This window comes from Paroedura picta, chromosome 4 (assembly GCF_049243985.1).
Source record: "Paroedura picta isolate Pp20150507F chromosome 4, Ppicta_v3.0, whole genome shotgun sequence".
Classification (NCBI taxonomy): Eukaryota; Metazoa; Chordata; class Lepidosauria; order Squamata; family Gekkonidae; genus Paroedura; species Paroedura picta.
In genome coordinates this window covers 69908505-69925235 of record NC_135372.1, presented here as the reverse complement: position 1 = coordinate 69925235, position 16731 = coordinate 69908505, and the positions used below count along the sequence as shown (strand labels likewise).

The following is a 16731-nucleotide window of genomic DNA, read 5'->3' as shown; positions in this document are numbered from 1 at the left end:
TGAGCAGCGAGCTCCGCCCGCCGAAGCTTCTCCGCCCCCCCCCCCCCCCCCATATCTGAAAACGCTTCAACGTCGCCTCGAGCGCCCAGTGGTTCCCCAGACAACCAAGAAGCTCGCCCCCTCCCGGCGGAGCCGACTGGGAAGGGGCGGTGGCCTCGGCGCTCCCATTCCGGAAGCCAGCCAGCCAGCCAGCCAGCGAGGCCGGCGGGGGAGGAGGCGCGATGCTGGCCGGGATGGAGCCGGAGCTGTTGCTGCAACGGGCCACTCAGAAGCGGCTGGAGAGGTTCGCCCAGCTAAGAGGTGCTGCGCCGGGGCCGTGGGGAGGGCGCTTGGCGCTGTGCGGCTGGCTTCCCATCACCGCCTTGGCTCCCCACGCCGGCCTTAGGCGGCCCGCTCAAGGCGAGCACCGAGGCTCCTTGGCCGGGAGGGTGGAGCGACTGCCGGAGCCACTCTGGCGCCTCAGAAAGCCACATTTCCGAGCATGCTCAGTAGCTGCAGTCTCACATTCCTTGCCTGCACTTTATGGACTCCTGGTCCAGTAACCGGCCGGGAGGAAGTAAAAACAAGACAGGTTGCAATGGATCACAAATCCTAAGAACTTCTGCAAAAAACAGGGGCGGCCCTGAAAAAGGGCACCCACCCCCTTCGGAAAGGAGGGAGCACCGGCCCGGCTTCGCAGAACAGGGAGCGGCTAGCCAAGGTGGTCGGGGCTGGGTGAGGCGAGGCTTTGTGGTGCGACTTTTTCTCGCCCCTCCCTATGGCAAGGACATGGGGGCGGCGCCATCCCGTGCCTCGGCGGCTGAAGCAAGGCAGGGAGTAGCAGTCCATCCCCCCCCCCCCCCATGGCTTAGGCGGACATGCGGAACAAAGACCAGATGTGTTTTGACCCCCAAAGGGTCTTCCTTGGTGCTCAAGAAAGTTAAAATGTACTTATACAGTAAAACAAACAAACAAACCATGAGAATGCACTTTGGATGAGAGCTGAGCAATACAGACTGGTGGACTTTGAATAATATTTTAAAAATATGAATTCCATATTAGGCTTAGATACAACGTACATTAGTTGAAGCATCACTTTATAGATTTGTTTTTACCATCTAGCAAGCCCTAATGTATGTTTGTTACTATCTAAGTATTCCTTGAACACTGGGGAGGACCCTTAAGGTCAAAACATGTCTGGTCTTTGTTCCTCATGTGTTACTGTTGATGGTATTCCACCACATATATAATTGAGAGTTTATCAGTGTTTTTTATTATATGCACATATATAATTATAATAAAGTGAGGAGGGGCCACTGGTTCACTGGAACTTTATGGCTAGCATACTCCTGGCAAGGAGACGATTACAGTTGTCTTCATTGTGAGAGAAGCATAACTTGACAGCTAACAAGAGCATCAGGCTGAAAAAGGTAGTGTGGGGCTGAGGCTGCAATCCTGTGTACCATTTCCTCGGAGCAAAGTCACCCTAATGCAGTGGGTTTATTTCTGCGCTGTGGCTTGTCACACATTTGCAAGTTGTGTCCAGTTATTTTAATAACACAGGCTTTAGATTCTGATAAATGCACATGCTTATAATGTTACAACACCAAGAGAAGATGATTAGCTTTGATTCCAGTTGTCTCCTGTCTCTAAGAGGTTCATGCCCGAGCTTGAGTTCTCCTACCCCCTATGCACATGAGAACAATTTCATCCCAAATCAGTGTTCTTCATTATCTCCTGGTTGAAAACACAGACATGGAAGTCACTAGCATGGGAAGGGGTCCTGTTTTCTTATAGTCCACCCAATGAGTAAGACTTCCTCCTTACCTGAGGGAAGGAATCATGTCTCACTACAGATACATATACTGTTTTCTTTTTATATCTTCTCTTATTTATAAAGGGAGGGAGCAGTTAACTCTTGAACTATAACTCTTGGCTTATCCTCCAATAGCTACCAGAAAAAACCTAAAAATAAAAGCAGCAAACCTCAGCAGAAGGAGCAGGAGAAGCCACAAAAGTGTCTCCTTTCCTCAGATAAGGAAATATTCCTATCCTTTTGAAAGGCAAAGCTTAAGGTGAACAAGTGCAATCCTAAGCAGAATCCTACTTTGGTCTATTCAATGGGGCTTGCTCCTAGTAAAGTAATCTGAGGATGTCATTGCACTTTAAACAAAGCAGCCTCTTCTGCCTTTTGGGAGAGAAATGTTTGGGTTCCATAGTCACTGAATATGTAGCCAGGCACCTAGACATTTGTTCCCCTTGTGCATTAATAAATTACATATCCAGGAAGGCAACAAAATCATCTTGCTGTCTTCAGATATCCTTTTTGAGCCAGAACTTTTTAAAGATAATCAGTAATTGGTGGATTTTGCACATGTGTGAGGCTGCTAAAAATATTTCTGTGTGGCTATATGTACATGGGAGTAGTCTAATGTTTTCTATGTGGATGTTCTGAATTGCATCTCTATCCAAGAGGATTGGTCAGATGTGAGGGTCCAAGACTATGCAGGGCGTTCTTGCAGGACTTTGTATGTGATAGTAACTTGACTGTGCAGGGCTTTGTATGTGATTGTAACTTGAGTTTACTTGGGGGTGCCCATAAAAGGGTTTCTATAAATTGCAGTAAGAGCCTCTTGTGGCGTAGGATGGTAAGGCAGCAGAAATGCTGTCTGAAGCTCTGCCCATGAGGCTGGGAGTTCGATCCCAGCAGCCAGCTCAAGGTTGACTCAGCCTTCCATCCTTCCGAGCTCGGTAAAATGAGTACCCAGCTTGCTGGGGGGTAAACGGTAATGACTGGGGAAGGCACTGGCAAACCACCCCATATTGAGTCTGCCAAGAAAACGCTAGAGGGCGTCACCCCAAGGGTCAGACATGACCCGGTGCTTGCACAGGGGATACCTTTACCTTTATAAATTGCAGTAGGTAGGTACAGGATGCTGCAGTGAAAATGCTGTCTGGAGTGGTATACAGAAATCATATCATTCCAATCTTTTACATTTACACCAGCTTCCAGTCTGTTTCCAGGCCCAATTCTAGGTGCTGGTATTGGCTGTTAAATCCCTACATGGTCTGGGATATACATACCTTAAGGTCTATTGCCATATAACTTTGCCAACCATTATGATCATCTTCAGGTGTGCCAGCTGTCTAAGGCTAGTTGCATGGCAACTTGAGAAAAATCCTTCTCAATCATGATACCAGAATTATGGAATTTCCTCCCCACACCTCTCCCCATCAATCATTGTCTTTCAATAATATGTGAAGATTTTTCTGTTTTGTCTGTCATAGGTCGATTCCACACCACCAGTGCCGGTCTAGGACACTGCCGTATTCCCATGGGGGATGCATTTCAGAGGCGGAGCTGGTCTGCAATGAAATGTGCCCCACTAGGGAACACAGACACAACTGAATAGTTCCACAGCAGGGGTGGGGGGACTAGACCAGCAGCTGTGTCATGTGGAAGCGGGGATTAGACCTGCTTCCATATGAACGCCCTCTTGGCCTTTTCTGCCCACATGGAATCGGCCTTAGCCATCTTAATTTCTTTCTTGGTTGTTTTTAATTGTCAGTTTTATTAATATGTACTATTTTTACAAGTTCATTTTTGTTCTCTTTTATTCATTCTCCACCTTAAGGGCCAAAATCGGGCAGGAAGGTGGCATACAAATATATTCAATAAAATAATGAAATAAATGTGTTTGATTTTAACATGTAGCTTGCCCTCACAGCATGCAGACTTTACTAAAGTGCAAATACCATTCTGTGCCACTTTGCAATGGCAGGACTTTTGCGGAATAGAGGAAACTTTTCTTATTGGTACATGTGTTTCAGCAAAAATTGAATAAGACTAAGATGTAACAGGTAATAAAGATCAGTATGGCCCATTATGCATGGAGTGGAAAGTCCGCATTAGGGGTGGAATGGCGGCGGCTAAAATCACCAATTATGCACACTGCAGGTGGCAACCGGGAGCAAAGTCAACGTATGCCGCTGAAAAAGCCGCGTTAGTGAGATGCGGAAGAAAGTGGAGCTTCCCGGGATCAGGGCACAACCAGAAGCGGCTCCGGAGTAGCTGTGTGCATAATCTGATTTTGCTGCCGTTGCGTTCCGTCCCGTGCGTAAGCGGTTTGCTTCACTTCCTCCTCCTCCACGTTCTCCATGCCACCGTTTCAGCGGCTGTGCATAATAGGTGTTTGAATAGAGAGTAATCCAGACTGTCATGTCAGATGCTGTATATGGAGTCTGGTGATCTTAAGGCTAAGAAACAAATACAAGTGGTTAAAGAGCAGTAGGCAATTCCGATGTGTAATTACAGTGTTCTAAATTGACATATAAGGGAGGTTGGGCTGACTGGCATATAATGGGAATAGGTGAAAGAATGGAGCGATACAAGCAAGCTACAACATCTACTTTGATAGACACAGTATTCAGGCAATGCCAGAATCCTAGTATCTGATGGGAAAGAAAATATTTTACTAACGGCATCAACATGCTTCCAGGCCATCTCTAACCGAAGCCATTTTTCTGTCTCTTACAATAATATTCTTGCTTTCCAACAGGTAAAATTGTACCAACTGGAGAATTCTGGGATGTGGTTGTAATTACAGCAGTTGACAAAAAGCAAGAAATTGCATACCAGCAACAGTTATCAGAAAAGTTGAAGAGAAAGGAACTACCTCTCGGTGTTCATTACCATGTTTTTGTTGATCCCCCTGGACCAAAAATTGGTAAATCCTACACCATATCCTGTTAATATCAAAAGCAAATTTGTACACAGAAATCCTCCCAGTAAAATCAAAGCACAGTAACTGCTTCCATTGAAGTTAGCAGGCCTTGACTATTGGCTTAAATTTGCAGTTCTCTAACTTTTCAGTCATCTGGTGAACAGAAGCCAGTCAGTTTGTAGTTTAGATATTCAGTATAATTTGATTAATTTTTCAGACAGACAAAAGGGGTTTTCATTTTGGTGCATATTATGACAGCTGTATCTCTTTTGCTGAAAGATTTCCAGAACTCCATTAGAAGCTGAATTATATTAATTAAATCTCCAAAAATATGTTCAAATACCATTATTATGCTTCTTTTGATTCAAATGTGTAACTCCCATCAGTATTAATGAGTCAGATGTTCTTTTGGACGGTAGTAGTTTAATAGATCCATTAAGGTTTATCCTAGGTTAGGTATTATTCTTGATGCCTTCTCATTAGATTTTATGATAACTTGGATTGTGGGGCTGTTTCCCTTAGGATGGGGAATTAAATGATAGTGGTTATTTTTGGTGTCAACCCTTTGGTCAGCACTATATCTAAATAAATCCATCATAAGAAACAGGAACATGAAATATCAGTAAACACAGCGCTAGTCATTTTTATACTCCTCAGTTCTTTGTGCTTCTATTTGAAATATTATTCTAATTTCTCAGTGACTTTGACGTAAGAAAATAATTATACTCAGTGAATCCTGTACTCTGTGGGTCATGCAAATGATAGTTGGTCCCCCTATGTCTTGCGTCACAGCAAATTAACAGAAATAGTTCATAATTTGGTAGTGTATCCTATAAGCAGTCAGAGTTTTCCCACTGCCAGCTATGTAAGGGTCCATACTTTTTGGATTTCTTCCAGGTGACAGGCATAATTAAATACAGTGAATGTAGTCATCATACAGCACTGTTTTGTTTTATGAAAACATATCTGAAGTAGGATATTGATATCTAAAAGCATTCAAATGTTTTGCATTTATGTCAGTGTCCTAAAATCAGACTGATGTATCAGAAAAAGCACAATTCTAATAGAAACCTGTGGTGTCTTTTACCCTATATAATTTTTTTAAAACACATTTGTATCCCACTTGTTCTCTAGGGACCTCTAGACAACAAGTAGGTGTTTCTGTGTTATCTCCAAAACATTCCTGTGAGATGAGTCAGGGCCAGGACCCAGTGAGTAGCCTAGTAAGCTTCTTCATGGCTGAGTTGGAATTTGAACTGACACAGATTCCAACAGGGAGAAACTTGTCATGAAAGCTATGGCAGGCCAGCTCAGTTCACTGGTCGCACATTGAAAATGTACAATATCCATTGTAACCTATTTACAGATGTTTTTCTTTCTAAACTGAAGAATTTGTTGAAATGTTTTATAGGAAATGGTGGATCCACACTTCATGTCCTTCAGTGCTTGGAAGAACATTATGGTGATAAATGGGATTCTCTTACTGTCATACTAATCCACTCTGGTAATCTCCTTTGAATTACACTTTTATTGCATTTTGCATTTAAAAAAAAAAGGTTGATAAAAAGATAAAAATGAAGGTGAATTGGGGTTTTCTATGAAGTTTTCTATGAAGTAAAATTAAACAAATTAGCTTGGCTTGTTTAAGTTAAACTACCCCAACACTATCAGGTGGAAAGACTGTTAAGGAGAGGAATGGGAAGGCGACTGTAAGCCGCTTTGAGCCTCCTTCGGGTAGGGAAAAGCGGCATATAAGAACCAACTCTTCTTCTTCTTCTTCTTAAAACTGTCCTCAAGACACACTGATACCTTAACAGCAGTGGTTCTCAACCTGGGGGTTGGGACCCCTTTGGCGGTCGAACAACCCTTTCACAGGGGTCATGGCAGGGTAAGCAGCTTGGCCAGGGGGGCATCCACACAACAGCCTTGTGGGGGTAGATCAAGATAGAGCGTTCATTGTTTTTCCAGCAGATTACAATTCCCACTGCGAATAATGACTACCATATTATGCAATATAGCACATGCTCTTTTTAAATTGAAGAGTGACCTTATAATAGCACATGTTTTCTAAGTAATGTTATTTTGTTCAAGATATTGACTAATTTTGATTTGGGATTGATGAGTTTGTTACCCCATTTCTGTAACCCTAATTATCCAACTTTCCTAATAATTTGTTGTATCTCTGTTTGGGGCCATGCCTTGGGTAACTTATGTAAAATAGCGCTTTGTTTTTAAACTTACACATTTTGTATTGTTCTAATTGTCAGTATGTCCAATTGTGGATAAATTGATCATATTAAGATACCCCTGATAGAGACAATTGAGTCTGTTCACTATATACATGTAGAAATTTTATTTGTGACATTATGACTTTTTAAAAAGGAGGTAAAGGAGACATGAATTTTTAACATTCATATTTGAAGTGCAATGCTAAGCATATATTCATTATGTATACCCTTCTGAGTTAATCTGAGGAAGGAAGGAAAACCGCATGATAGAATGATACTCAGAAGTAAGTTCCACTGAGCATGTGTATCTGTAAATATCCTTCAGACTACAGGCTTAGTCATGATTACTAATTAAATAAAAAGAATATTATTTGAACTGAATATCCAACAAATAAATTGCTGCATATCAGCATTGCTACAGAAACTGAAGGAAAGTCTTGTCAAGTCTGTATAGCGCATAGCACTTACATTGTCTACTCATGGCCCACATTCATCTCTGTCAGCTCTGTATGTGTAAAATAACCACTTCCATACCTAATATTTTGATCCAGTATCTTAAAGACTTTGGTAGCTTTTCCTACTTTAATATTAATATATTAGGATGATAAATATCTTGAACATCAGAAAACTATGTACAAACAGGAAACACCCTCTCACAGCTATGGGTTTTGCATTTTCTCTCTTTCAATTCCTCTCTGTTCCCAAATTGAAGAGATTGGTAAGTTTCTTCCTTTGCATTATTTTGTATTCATTAGCCATATTTGAAGGCTGCCTTTGCATTGGAAATTTATAGATTACAGAATGCCTTGGTGGATTTTAGAAACCCTGATGATGACACTGTTGAGTCTTTGATGGGGACTTGCAATGATAGAGCCTGGCTGCTTCCTGGGACCTTCTCCCAGTTTCTTATAGGGTTCCTACACTGTAATATTCCTCAGATTGGACTCATCTGAAAATGGCTGGGAGATAACTTGAACACGTGGTGAAAAACTCATTCTAAATCTAGTAGAGCTCCCCATAAAGCCAATTTGAAAGCCTCTGAGGTAGCACTATCTGCTAACATTGCATCATCTAAATTGTATATAGCTCAATTATCTATGGTGCCTTGGACTTTCAAAACTCCTACAGTGGAGTCACAGACAAATAGAAACCTGACCTTTTGCTTTGATGTTTTTGCGCAATTCTTTCCTGATAAAATCTGACTCGAATGCTACTCTTGCTTCTGCAGTAGTGGTGTCAGCTGCCCCATATGTTTCCTTCACTCTTCTCTTTCTGAGGGATGTCAGCACTGTTCTAGGTCTGTCAGAAATACTGCATCTAGTTTCAGTTCTTGCCTATCACAGATCATGAAATCGTGCAGAGTTGCTACACATAGTGTTTTGGAAGTTAAGCATCTGAAGTGCTTAAGGAAGTAGTGATTAGATCTTTGTTGAAAATGTTTGTATTGGATTCTCAACTGTCAGCTAACTATAGGCCAATCTGTAACTTGTCATTTGGGGGCAAAATTATTGAATGGGTAGTAGCTGAGCAGTTACAGAAATATCTGTATCTGCCCTTGTACTGTTTCAGTCTGTCTTCTGGCCTGGCAGACAAGCAAACACCCCAGAAGATATAGAGTTCAATGAGATCTGAACACACAGGGAAATGTGGGCAAATGAGGACAAGATGCGATTCAATAAGAAGTGTAGAGTTCTACGTCTGGGTCACAGAAATGAGAAAGATGCATACAGGATGGGGGATACGCTTCTGGGTAGCAGTATGTGAACGTGATCTTGGGATACTTGTGGACTAAGCTAAATATGAGCAGACAGTGAGATGCAGCGGTAAAGAAGGCAAATGTAGTCTTGGGCTGTATCAACAGAGACATCACATCATAATCACAAGTTGTCACAATCTCACTGTATACCACATTGGTCAGATCCCAACTGGAATACTGTGTGCAGTTCTGGAGGCCTCACTTCAAAAAGGACAACTTCAGCAAAATACATGATTAAATAGATGCTTTAGCTGCTGCCTAAAGCAGGTTCAAGACAGGGAACATAGCCTTCTATTGAAAATCCATATCCCAGAGGTAAAAGGTAACAGGAGAAAACCCTCTTTCTCTGTCTCTCACACACAAACACATATGGCAAACTTCTCACTTCACACGGGAGGGACATTGAGGAAAAAGTATAGATTTTAAAAAATGAGGAAAGCTAGCTTGTGCTAACCTTTTCTCCTTGATAATTTTATGCGAATAAGACTTTGAAGTCTTTTAAGGCGTGTTTATGTGAATTAATGTATTTGGCCATTATTATCCATAATAATAGATTTTCTTGTTTGTTTGTTTTAAGGTGGTTATAGTCAACGTTTACCTAATGCGAGTGCCCTGGGAAAAATTTTCACAGCTTTGCCTTTTGGGGACCCAGTTTACCAGATGTTGGATTTAAAACTGGCAATGTATATTGATTTTCCTATCCAAATGAATCCAGGTGTTTTGATTACTTGTGCAGATGATATTGAACTTTATAGTATTGGAGAAACAGACTTCATCAGGTTTGATCAGCCTGGATTTACTGCATTAGCTCATCCTTCCAGTTTGACCATTGGTATGACTCATGGTGTATTTGTATTGGAGCCATCTTCTCATTTGACAGAAAAGAGGCAACTTGAATACCGGACTTGTAATCATTTCCTGCATAAGCCTAGCATTGAGCGCATGCATCAGTCTGGAGCAGTATGTTTAATGAGTCAGTTATCTCCTGGAGAGATGGGAGACTCAACATTGAACTCTGAGTATGTGTATACAGATAGTCTGTTTTATATTGATCACACCACTGCCAAACTGTTGCTGACATTTTATAAACAAATGGGCAAGTTTTGCTGCGAAATAGATGCTTATGGTGACTTTCTGCAGGCACTGGGCCCTGGAGCAACGCAGGACTATGTGAAAAACATAGAAAATGTCTCAAAAGAAGAATCATGTTTAGTGGAAATTAGAGAGAAGATATTTAGGCTTCTAAAGGGATTGCCTCTCAATGTTATACTGTTAAATAATTCCAAATTTTATCACATAGGGACTACACATGAGTACTTATTTCATTTCACCTCTGATAGAAAGCTGCAACAGGAAATGGGTTTGCTGCCAAGCGTTTTCAGCATCTGTCCAAAGAGTGCAGAAGATATGGAGAAATCCGTGTGTATTATTCATACCATACTCAGTCCCACGAGCTGCATTGCACCGGGCTCGTTAGTTGAGTACTCCAGGCTGGGAGCTGAAGTTTCTGTGGGAACTAACAGTATTATCAGTGGTTGTTGTATTGATACAAAAGCACACCTACCACCAAACACATTTGTAACAACACTAAGCATGAGGATTGATGGAGAACTAATGTATGCAAGCATGGTGTTTGGAATAGAAGACAGCTTGAAAAAGAATGTAACAAAGTTGTCAGATGTGCACTTGCTTCATTATTTTGGAGTCAGCCTTGGAGAATGCCTAGAGCTATGGGGCTTGAGAGTTTCAGACCAGCTCTTTTCTGGTCACAAGTCAGCTTTAGGTTTATGGACAGCTCGGATTTTCCCTGTTTGCTCCACTCGGAATGATTCAGTAGAAGTTTCGTTAAGGATTATAAATTCGGTGAAGAACATGTCACCTTTTCAGCTGGGTGGTTTAAAGTTATTGTCTGTGGAAGAGATGCTTTGCTACAAAGACATAGAAGACATGTTAAAGTTCAGACAGCAACTTTACAAAGAAATTACTCTGCAAAGAGTGACAGAAAAATCTGATTTGTAAAAACTATGAGAATGGTACAGCTTCCCTTGTTCTTTAATTTGAAGAGGATTGATTGCTTTCAAGCTTTGAGAAATGCAGTACTGAGCAGTCCACTTACATTTTTTGTGTTTCAGTGAAGTAGAAATAATGAAACGGCATTAGCAATATTATTGTAGCATAACATTAATAATGCAAAAATGCAGATAAACTAGTCTTTTGATGAAAAAAAATTAATGAAATATTTCAAATCTATGGAAACACAAAGAGGTAATTTTTTGAATGCTAATATATTTTTGGATTTTAATTCTAGAGGGGAACTTATTAATTAGAAGTTTGATTGCAAGCCACTTAAAAGTTTTTCAAAAGATGAATGGTAGCTCTAACACACACGTTCCCCTACTCAGGATTGTTTGTTTTGAAATGACCAGAAAAGCTGTGTACTTAAAAGTGCCTTTCTAAATTGTTGATGAGCACTGAAACTTCAAAAAGAAAGTTGGTGAGTGCATTCAGAACACAAATCTATATTTTATGCATAAAACAAGCTCCACCCTGACTGCCACTATTGCAAGAGAGGCGAAGGAGCAAAATAGACTGGAATACAACATCTGAAGCATGGCCCTTTGAAAACTTTTAATAAATATAATATCTCAAAACATTTTTTAAATTCTTCAATTGTAAATCATTTTTAAGAGTGTTGCCTTCATTACAAGTTTGCTGAATGTTCTGTAGAGTTGTCTAGAGTTGTCTAAGCGGTTTGCTTCGTTTCTTCCCCCTCCGCATTTTCCATGTGACCCGAAATCGCCGTTTCGGCGGCCATGCATAATGGGCTTTTATCTAGTGTAGTGTAACAGGGTGGCATAGTAATGAAGTATGTTTTCCCATGGAAGTCTTTATTGAGTTGTACTTAAGAAAAGAAGACATGGGGAAAGACAGTGTGTAAGTTGAAGGAGGTCCAGGGCTTATAGGGGATCAATGGACTTATGGCACTGTTACTCATATTGCCATGGTTAACGATTATATTTGAACCAAGCCAATTAATTGTCTTCACATCAGTCATATTGAGCAAACAGCCCTTCAGCATTTTCTCCTTGGTCCCGTTTACACATGTATGCAGCAGCCAAAGCTGTTCAGTGAACAATCCCTGTTCAGTGATACTGACAAGCATACCCTCTTGGCATTCAGAAAAGCCAGTTAGCATTATTGCTAATATTTCAGCCAGATTCTGGCCTGTCCAGCCCAGACAAGGAAGCCTTCAGTCAGCACATATGTTATACATGATGTGTCATGACTGTGTTTGCCTTCAGACTTTTTTTCAGCTACCTTTTAGAATTAAGCAGTTCAGTATAGATACATATGTATACTAACCTTTGTGGTTCTAATAATCAGGCTCATAAACTAAATCCTTTTCCCATTATTACACATTTTCTAGGTTTTTTCCCCCAGTCATCCAAAGCTTTTTCATTTTGACCGTCTTTCATGCAAATACTTATTGAACAGCTTTAACTACGAGATTGACACATACCCTTCACATGCTTTATAGAACTGGAATATTAAATACAGCATTTGAATTCAAGTAATTCAAACTATTTCATCCTTTTTGTAATTCTGTGTCTGAAGAATAAGAGTTTGCTATGCATAATAACAGGTGAATGGCTGATAGAAATTATAGAAGTATGAAATGCAGTTCCAAATAAAAAATAGTGTAACCTTTTCCTTTCATATATAATCTTTGCAAGTACCGTAACCTGGATCTCTGCCCTGTATCTCTGAGTCTCAGAATTAATTTTATCACCAAGCAATTTTTGTGTGGCACATTTGTGTGTGTGTGTTTATATACTTTTCTTTGTGCTGAACTGTTGTAACCTTCTTATGTGACTTATAGAAAGCCCCACTTCAGCTTGGTTATAAAATGTATGCATGTTGAAACAAGAAAGGGCTTTTAGGGGAATCTATGTTTCATAAGTTTCTATGCAGAACAACTTGGAGCCAATTTTCTGTGATTCCCAACATCCCAATTGGACCCCCTCATGGGTTAGACCACTCCTGTCCAAAAATCTGCTGCTGGATGGTCTTGTGCCAGATAGTGGAAGCACCAAACAGCAGGGCAGTTAATTTCATGGAGCAAAGCCAAAGATCAAAATCATCAGAGTTGCTTTCACATGAGATCCTCTACAGTTCAGCTTCCCAACTCCATGGATTTTGTTTTTATGTTTCCATATGACTGCAGCCTGCACTCTTGCCCCAAACATGGGAGGCCAATTTCCCCTTACACACACACTTTTTAATAAACAAACAAAACCCTGATCTTTCCTGTAATGTTGCTGTTGAGGCAATGTTTTTACCTTATCTAGAAGAGAAGAAGTGCCTTTGGTTTCAATGAAAAGGCATACTCTGTGCATTCCCTCCCACACACATCACAGGATTTTTTTTGTTTTGTTCAGGGGCATCGAAAAACATTGCAGTACTGTTGTTGATCCACACAAATGTAAAGATATGTTAGTATGTCTTTCAACGATCCTCACATGTATTTCGCTATTTTGAGACAGGTTACAGAAGTTTGGAAGGAATATATTAACGATATAGGACGATCAAGTGGATCCAGGGTTCACTGTTTCCTGCAATCAGTATAATAATAAAAATGCCTCCACTCACAATGGAGGTTGAGCTGACTATCCTGCCTGGAATGCCAAGAGATTCTTTAAGGGGGGAATTGCTTGCCCAGAGATAAAATATAGCTGTAACCTAGTGGGAAACTAGTTTTCATTGTGGAGGGAAAATTGACCAGACTGCCTTGCCCATCCTAGCAAGAAACGACTTCAATAGGCAAGACGGGAACTCGTTACCTTTCCCAGAGCATGTCAGGCTGCTGTCATGATTTCCCACCCACTTGTGCTTTTATTTTAAATAAATTTTAAAAAATGAACTTGGGATGTATGCATGACACTGTTCCTGAAAGCTGATTTTTTAAGGTGTTTGAATAGGAATAATACATGTAAATTACCAAGCAAGCGCTTACTAAAATGCCACTGACTGCACGGAATTCCCTTGTGTAATCTAAGTGGACCTTTTTGCTGTTCATCTTTTTGATGAACATCCTCTTGGGAGGCAAAATCAGTTTTCTACTCTATTTTTCACAGCTAGGGGACAGGTTCTCAGGCCTGTTTTCTGTCTTCTTAGCCCCATGCTGTGCATACTAAATTCTTGCCACTATCAGAAACGTCAAGCTAGTGAAATGATACATTCTCTTTGAGCAACTTTATAAAGCTTTAGGCGTACATATTCAGAGCAAAAATAAGCAATATAAATACACACCCAGGGTAACGATTACCTAGCTGAGTGTGTTGCTTTCTAGAACTAAAGCACACAAAGTTGAAACAGAAATGGTCATTAATTTGATTAGAAATGGTTAGTCCTTGTTGGGAAGTTTCATGTGCATTGCTTCTATCTCCCACAGAAAAACAGTGGATAAAAATGTTCTGCCAGTGAAAAATAGAGCATTTTTGCATTTAAGAAAGTCCTTGGGAAGAGACAGAAGGAAAAGATTGCCATGTTGGGAACTGAAGATATAGTCTGAAATCTTAACTATTTATTGCAGAAACTATTTGGCTTGTGCAAGACAAAGTTTAGATTGGTGTTTAGATAAGACGTTTATTTTATTCCAATTTGGCCATAAATTGCTAATCTATTTTTGGATGAAAACAAGCAACTGTGCTTCCTGATAGCAGTTGTGTGTTGCTGGATGACTGTGCTGAAAAACTCCAATAAAGTTTATCTAATTCATTTATACCCCTCCTTATTCCCAAGTGAAGACCCAAATAAGCTTACATCATCTCCATTTTATCCCTACAACAACTCTGTGGGGAAAAAGTAGGCTAACAGAGTGTGACTGACCCAAGATCACCCAATGAACTTCCAGAGCACAGGTGGGAATTCAGACCCAGATTTCCCAGATTCTGACACTCTTAACCACCACACCACAAGGGTCATGTGAAGCATTCTGTCTTAAAAGAGTGTAGCTTTCAGAACCAATCCTGTAGCTGCCAGCTCCTATGCAGAGTGCCACAGGAAGTGGTTCTCTCCTCAATCCTGTTCAATATTTTCATGCACCCTCTAGCCCAGCCGATACAGAGGTTCAGACTGGGATGTCATCAATACGCCAATGAATGACCACCTTAACTCTCTCCCAAACAAATTAGCCAGATGTATGGAAGCAGTGATGGGCTGGCACAAGCAGAACCATCTGAAACTCAATCCCTCAATGACAGAGGTCCTGTGGTTTGGTAGAAAGGATCCCAGTGAGGAAGTGCAGCTGCCCTGCCTGGATGGAGTGCAGCTATCAGCTGCATACTTAGCCAGGAACCTGGGCATGACTGATACCTCCCTCTCTATGGAGGAACAGGTCACAACAGTAGTATAGCTAGCGTTCTCCCATTTGTGCCAAGCTAAGCTACTAGTGCCCTACCTGGTCCCAGAACACCTAGCCATAGTGATGGTCATCTCTAGAATACAACTCGCTCTACATGGGTCTACTCCAGAAAATACAGCCTGTACAGAACGCAACAGGGACACCCTAGAGGGCCCTAGAGTTCATACAGGGACACCCTAGAGGGCCCACATTCTGCCAACACCCCAACAGCTCTACTGGCTACCAGTTGAATTCTGGATCAGGCTTAAGGTCCTGGTAACACCTTCAAGGCCCTATGTGGTCGGGGCCCTGCGTACTTGAGGGACCAACTCTCTGCTTACATCTCACAAAGAGTTCTATGCTCCTCAAACACCAACTGGTGATCCTATTTGGTTGAATGAGCTCCCAGACACAATCAGGGCCCTGCAGGAACTAAAACAATTCCACAAGCCTGCCAAATGGAGCTCTTCCACCAAGACTTTGGTTGAGGCCAGCAGAACAATACCAACCCAGAGCCCCCCTCCCAATCACTATGCCCAACGGTGACAACATAAGACAACAGCTAACAGGCTACTGCATGTTATGAGCTGTTAGATTGCAGTTATGTTCGAAATTGTAAGAAGCTGGAATTGTTGATACTTTCTGTATTGGTATGTTCAAAATGCTACAAATTCAAACTATAACTTTGGAAGTTACACAGGTTTATTGTGAAATAAAAAAACATAGCTGGTATATCAGATGTAATCAGAGAAGCATCTTCAGATCTGCAGCAGTGCCAGCAGGGAGGACTTTGAAGAGACCCATCAACCCACAGTTGTGCTGGTGGCTCCCATGCCTGGGTAGTGTGGGCGGGTTGGGCCTGCACTATAATCACCTTGTCTGCCGAGGGAGGGTGAGCTTAGGGTGATAGAGGGACCCACAAGTGTGCAGGTGACTTCCAGGCTCATGTAGTACAAAAGTGTTGGCTCTTCCCTGGAACTGCCTTGTCCACACAGCCTATGAGACAAAAGTGAGCTCTGGAAGACAAAACCATTAACACTGACAAAACCACCCATGCAGATTCCAGGCCTGGGCAGGACACTTTGGTTACCTTTCCTGTAGAGAAAATGTGGGCTCAGGGTGCCAGCCACCTGTTTTGAGTGTGGGTGGTTCCTAGACGCCAGCAGGGCAGGTTGGCCTTGCCCCGCCCTGAACTCCACTTCTGGTACCTTCTGTACAGGTGGCTACCAGAGCAGAGGGGGTTGGCCCTGTGGCCATCTAGTCAGTGGAGAGAGGGTGGGCCCAGCCAGGGACATGGTGATGGCCATGCAAAACAGTGCTGGCAAGAGTTCTCTTCCAACTGCTTCCAGGGGAGGAGGATGGTATCTATTCTGGGGAGGTCAACTGCAAGTTTGATATCTCCTCTCTACTATGGTCCAGAACCTACTCTTGATAACACTTCCCCAGAATACACTTTCTTGTAGTGTCTCGTTTGGGAATGTCTATGGTTAGTTTGATATCTCTAGCTCATACCGGGTCCATTCTATACATTCCAGAATTCATGTCTGATATCTCCCCCAAAAGCACTTTCCTAGGGTGATTTATTTGAGGAGCTGTAACTGGGACCATCCTGTAGCATCCGGAACTTCCCAAACCAATTTA

The 16731-nt window shown here is 41.7% G+C and overlaps 1 protein-coding gene across 1 annotated transcript; it reads left to right on the top strand.

Annotated features, from left to right (window-relative positions):
• The first annotated feature begins 88 nt into the window (after positions 1–88).
• On the top strand, positions 89–12497 carry FPGT (fucose-1-phosphate guanylyltransferase). Its single transcript, XM_077333333.1, has 4 exons — positions 89–300; positions 4539–4706; positions 6115–6207; positions 9265–12497. Exons 1-4 carry the CDS (start codon positions 222–224, stop codon positions 10704–10706), a joined length of 1782 nt encoding a protein of 593 aa, XP_077189448.1. The 5' UTR covers positions 89–221; the 3' UTR covers positions 10707–12497.
• The last annotated feature ends 4234 nt before the right edge of the window (positions 12498–16731 follow it).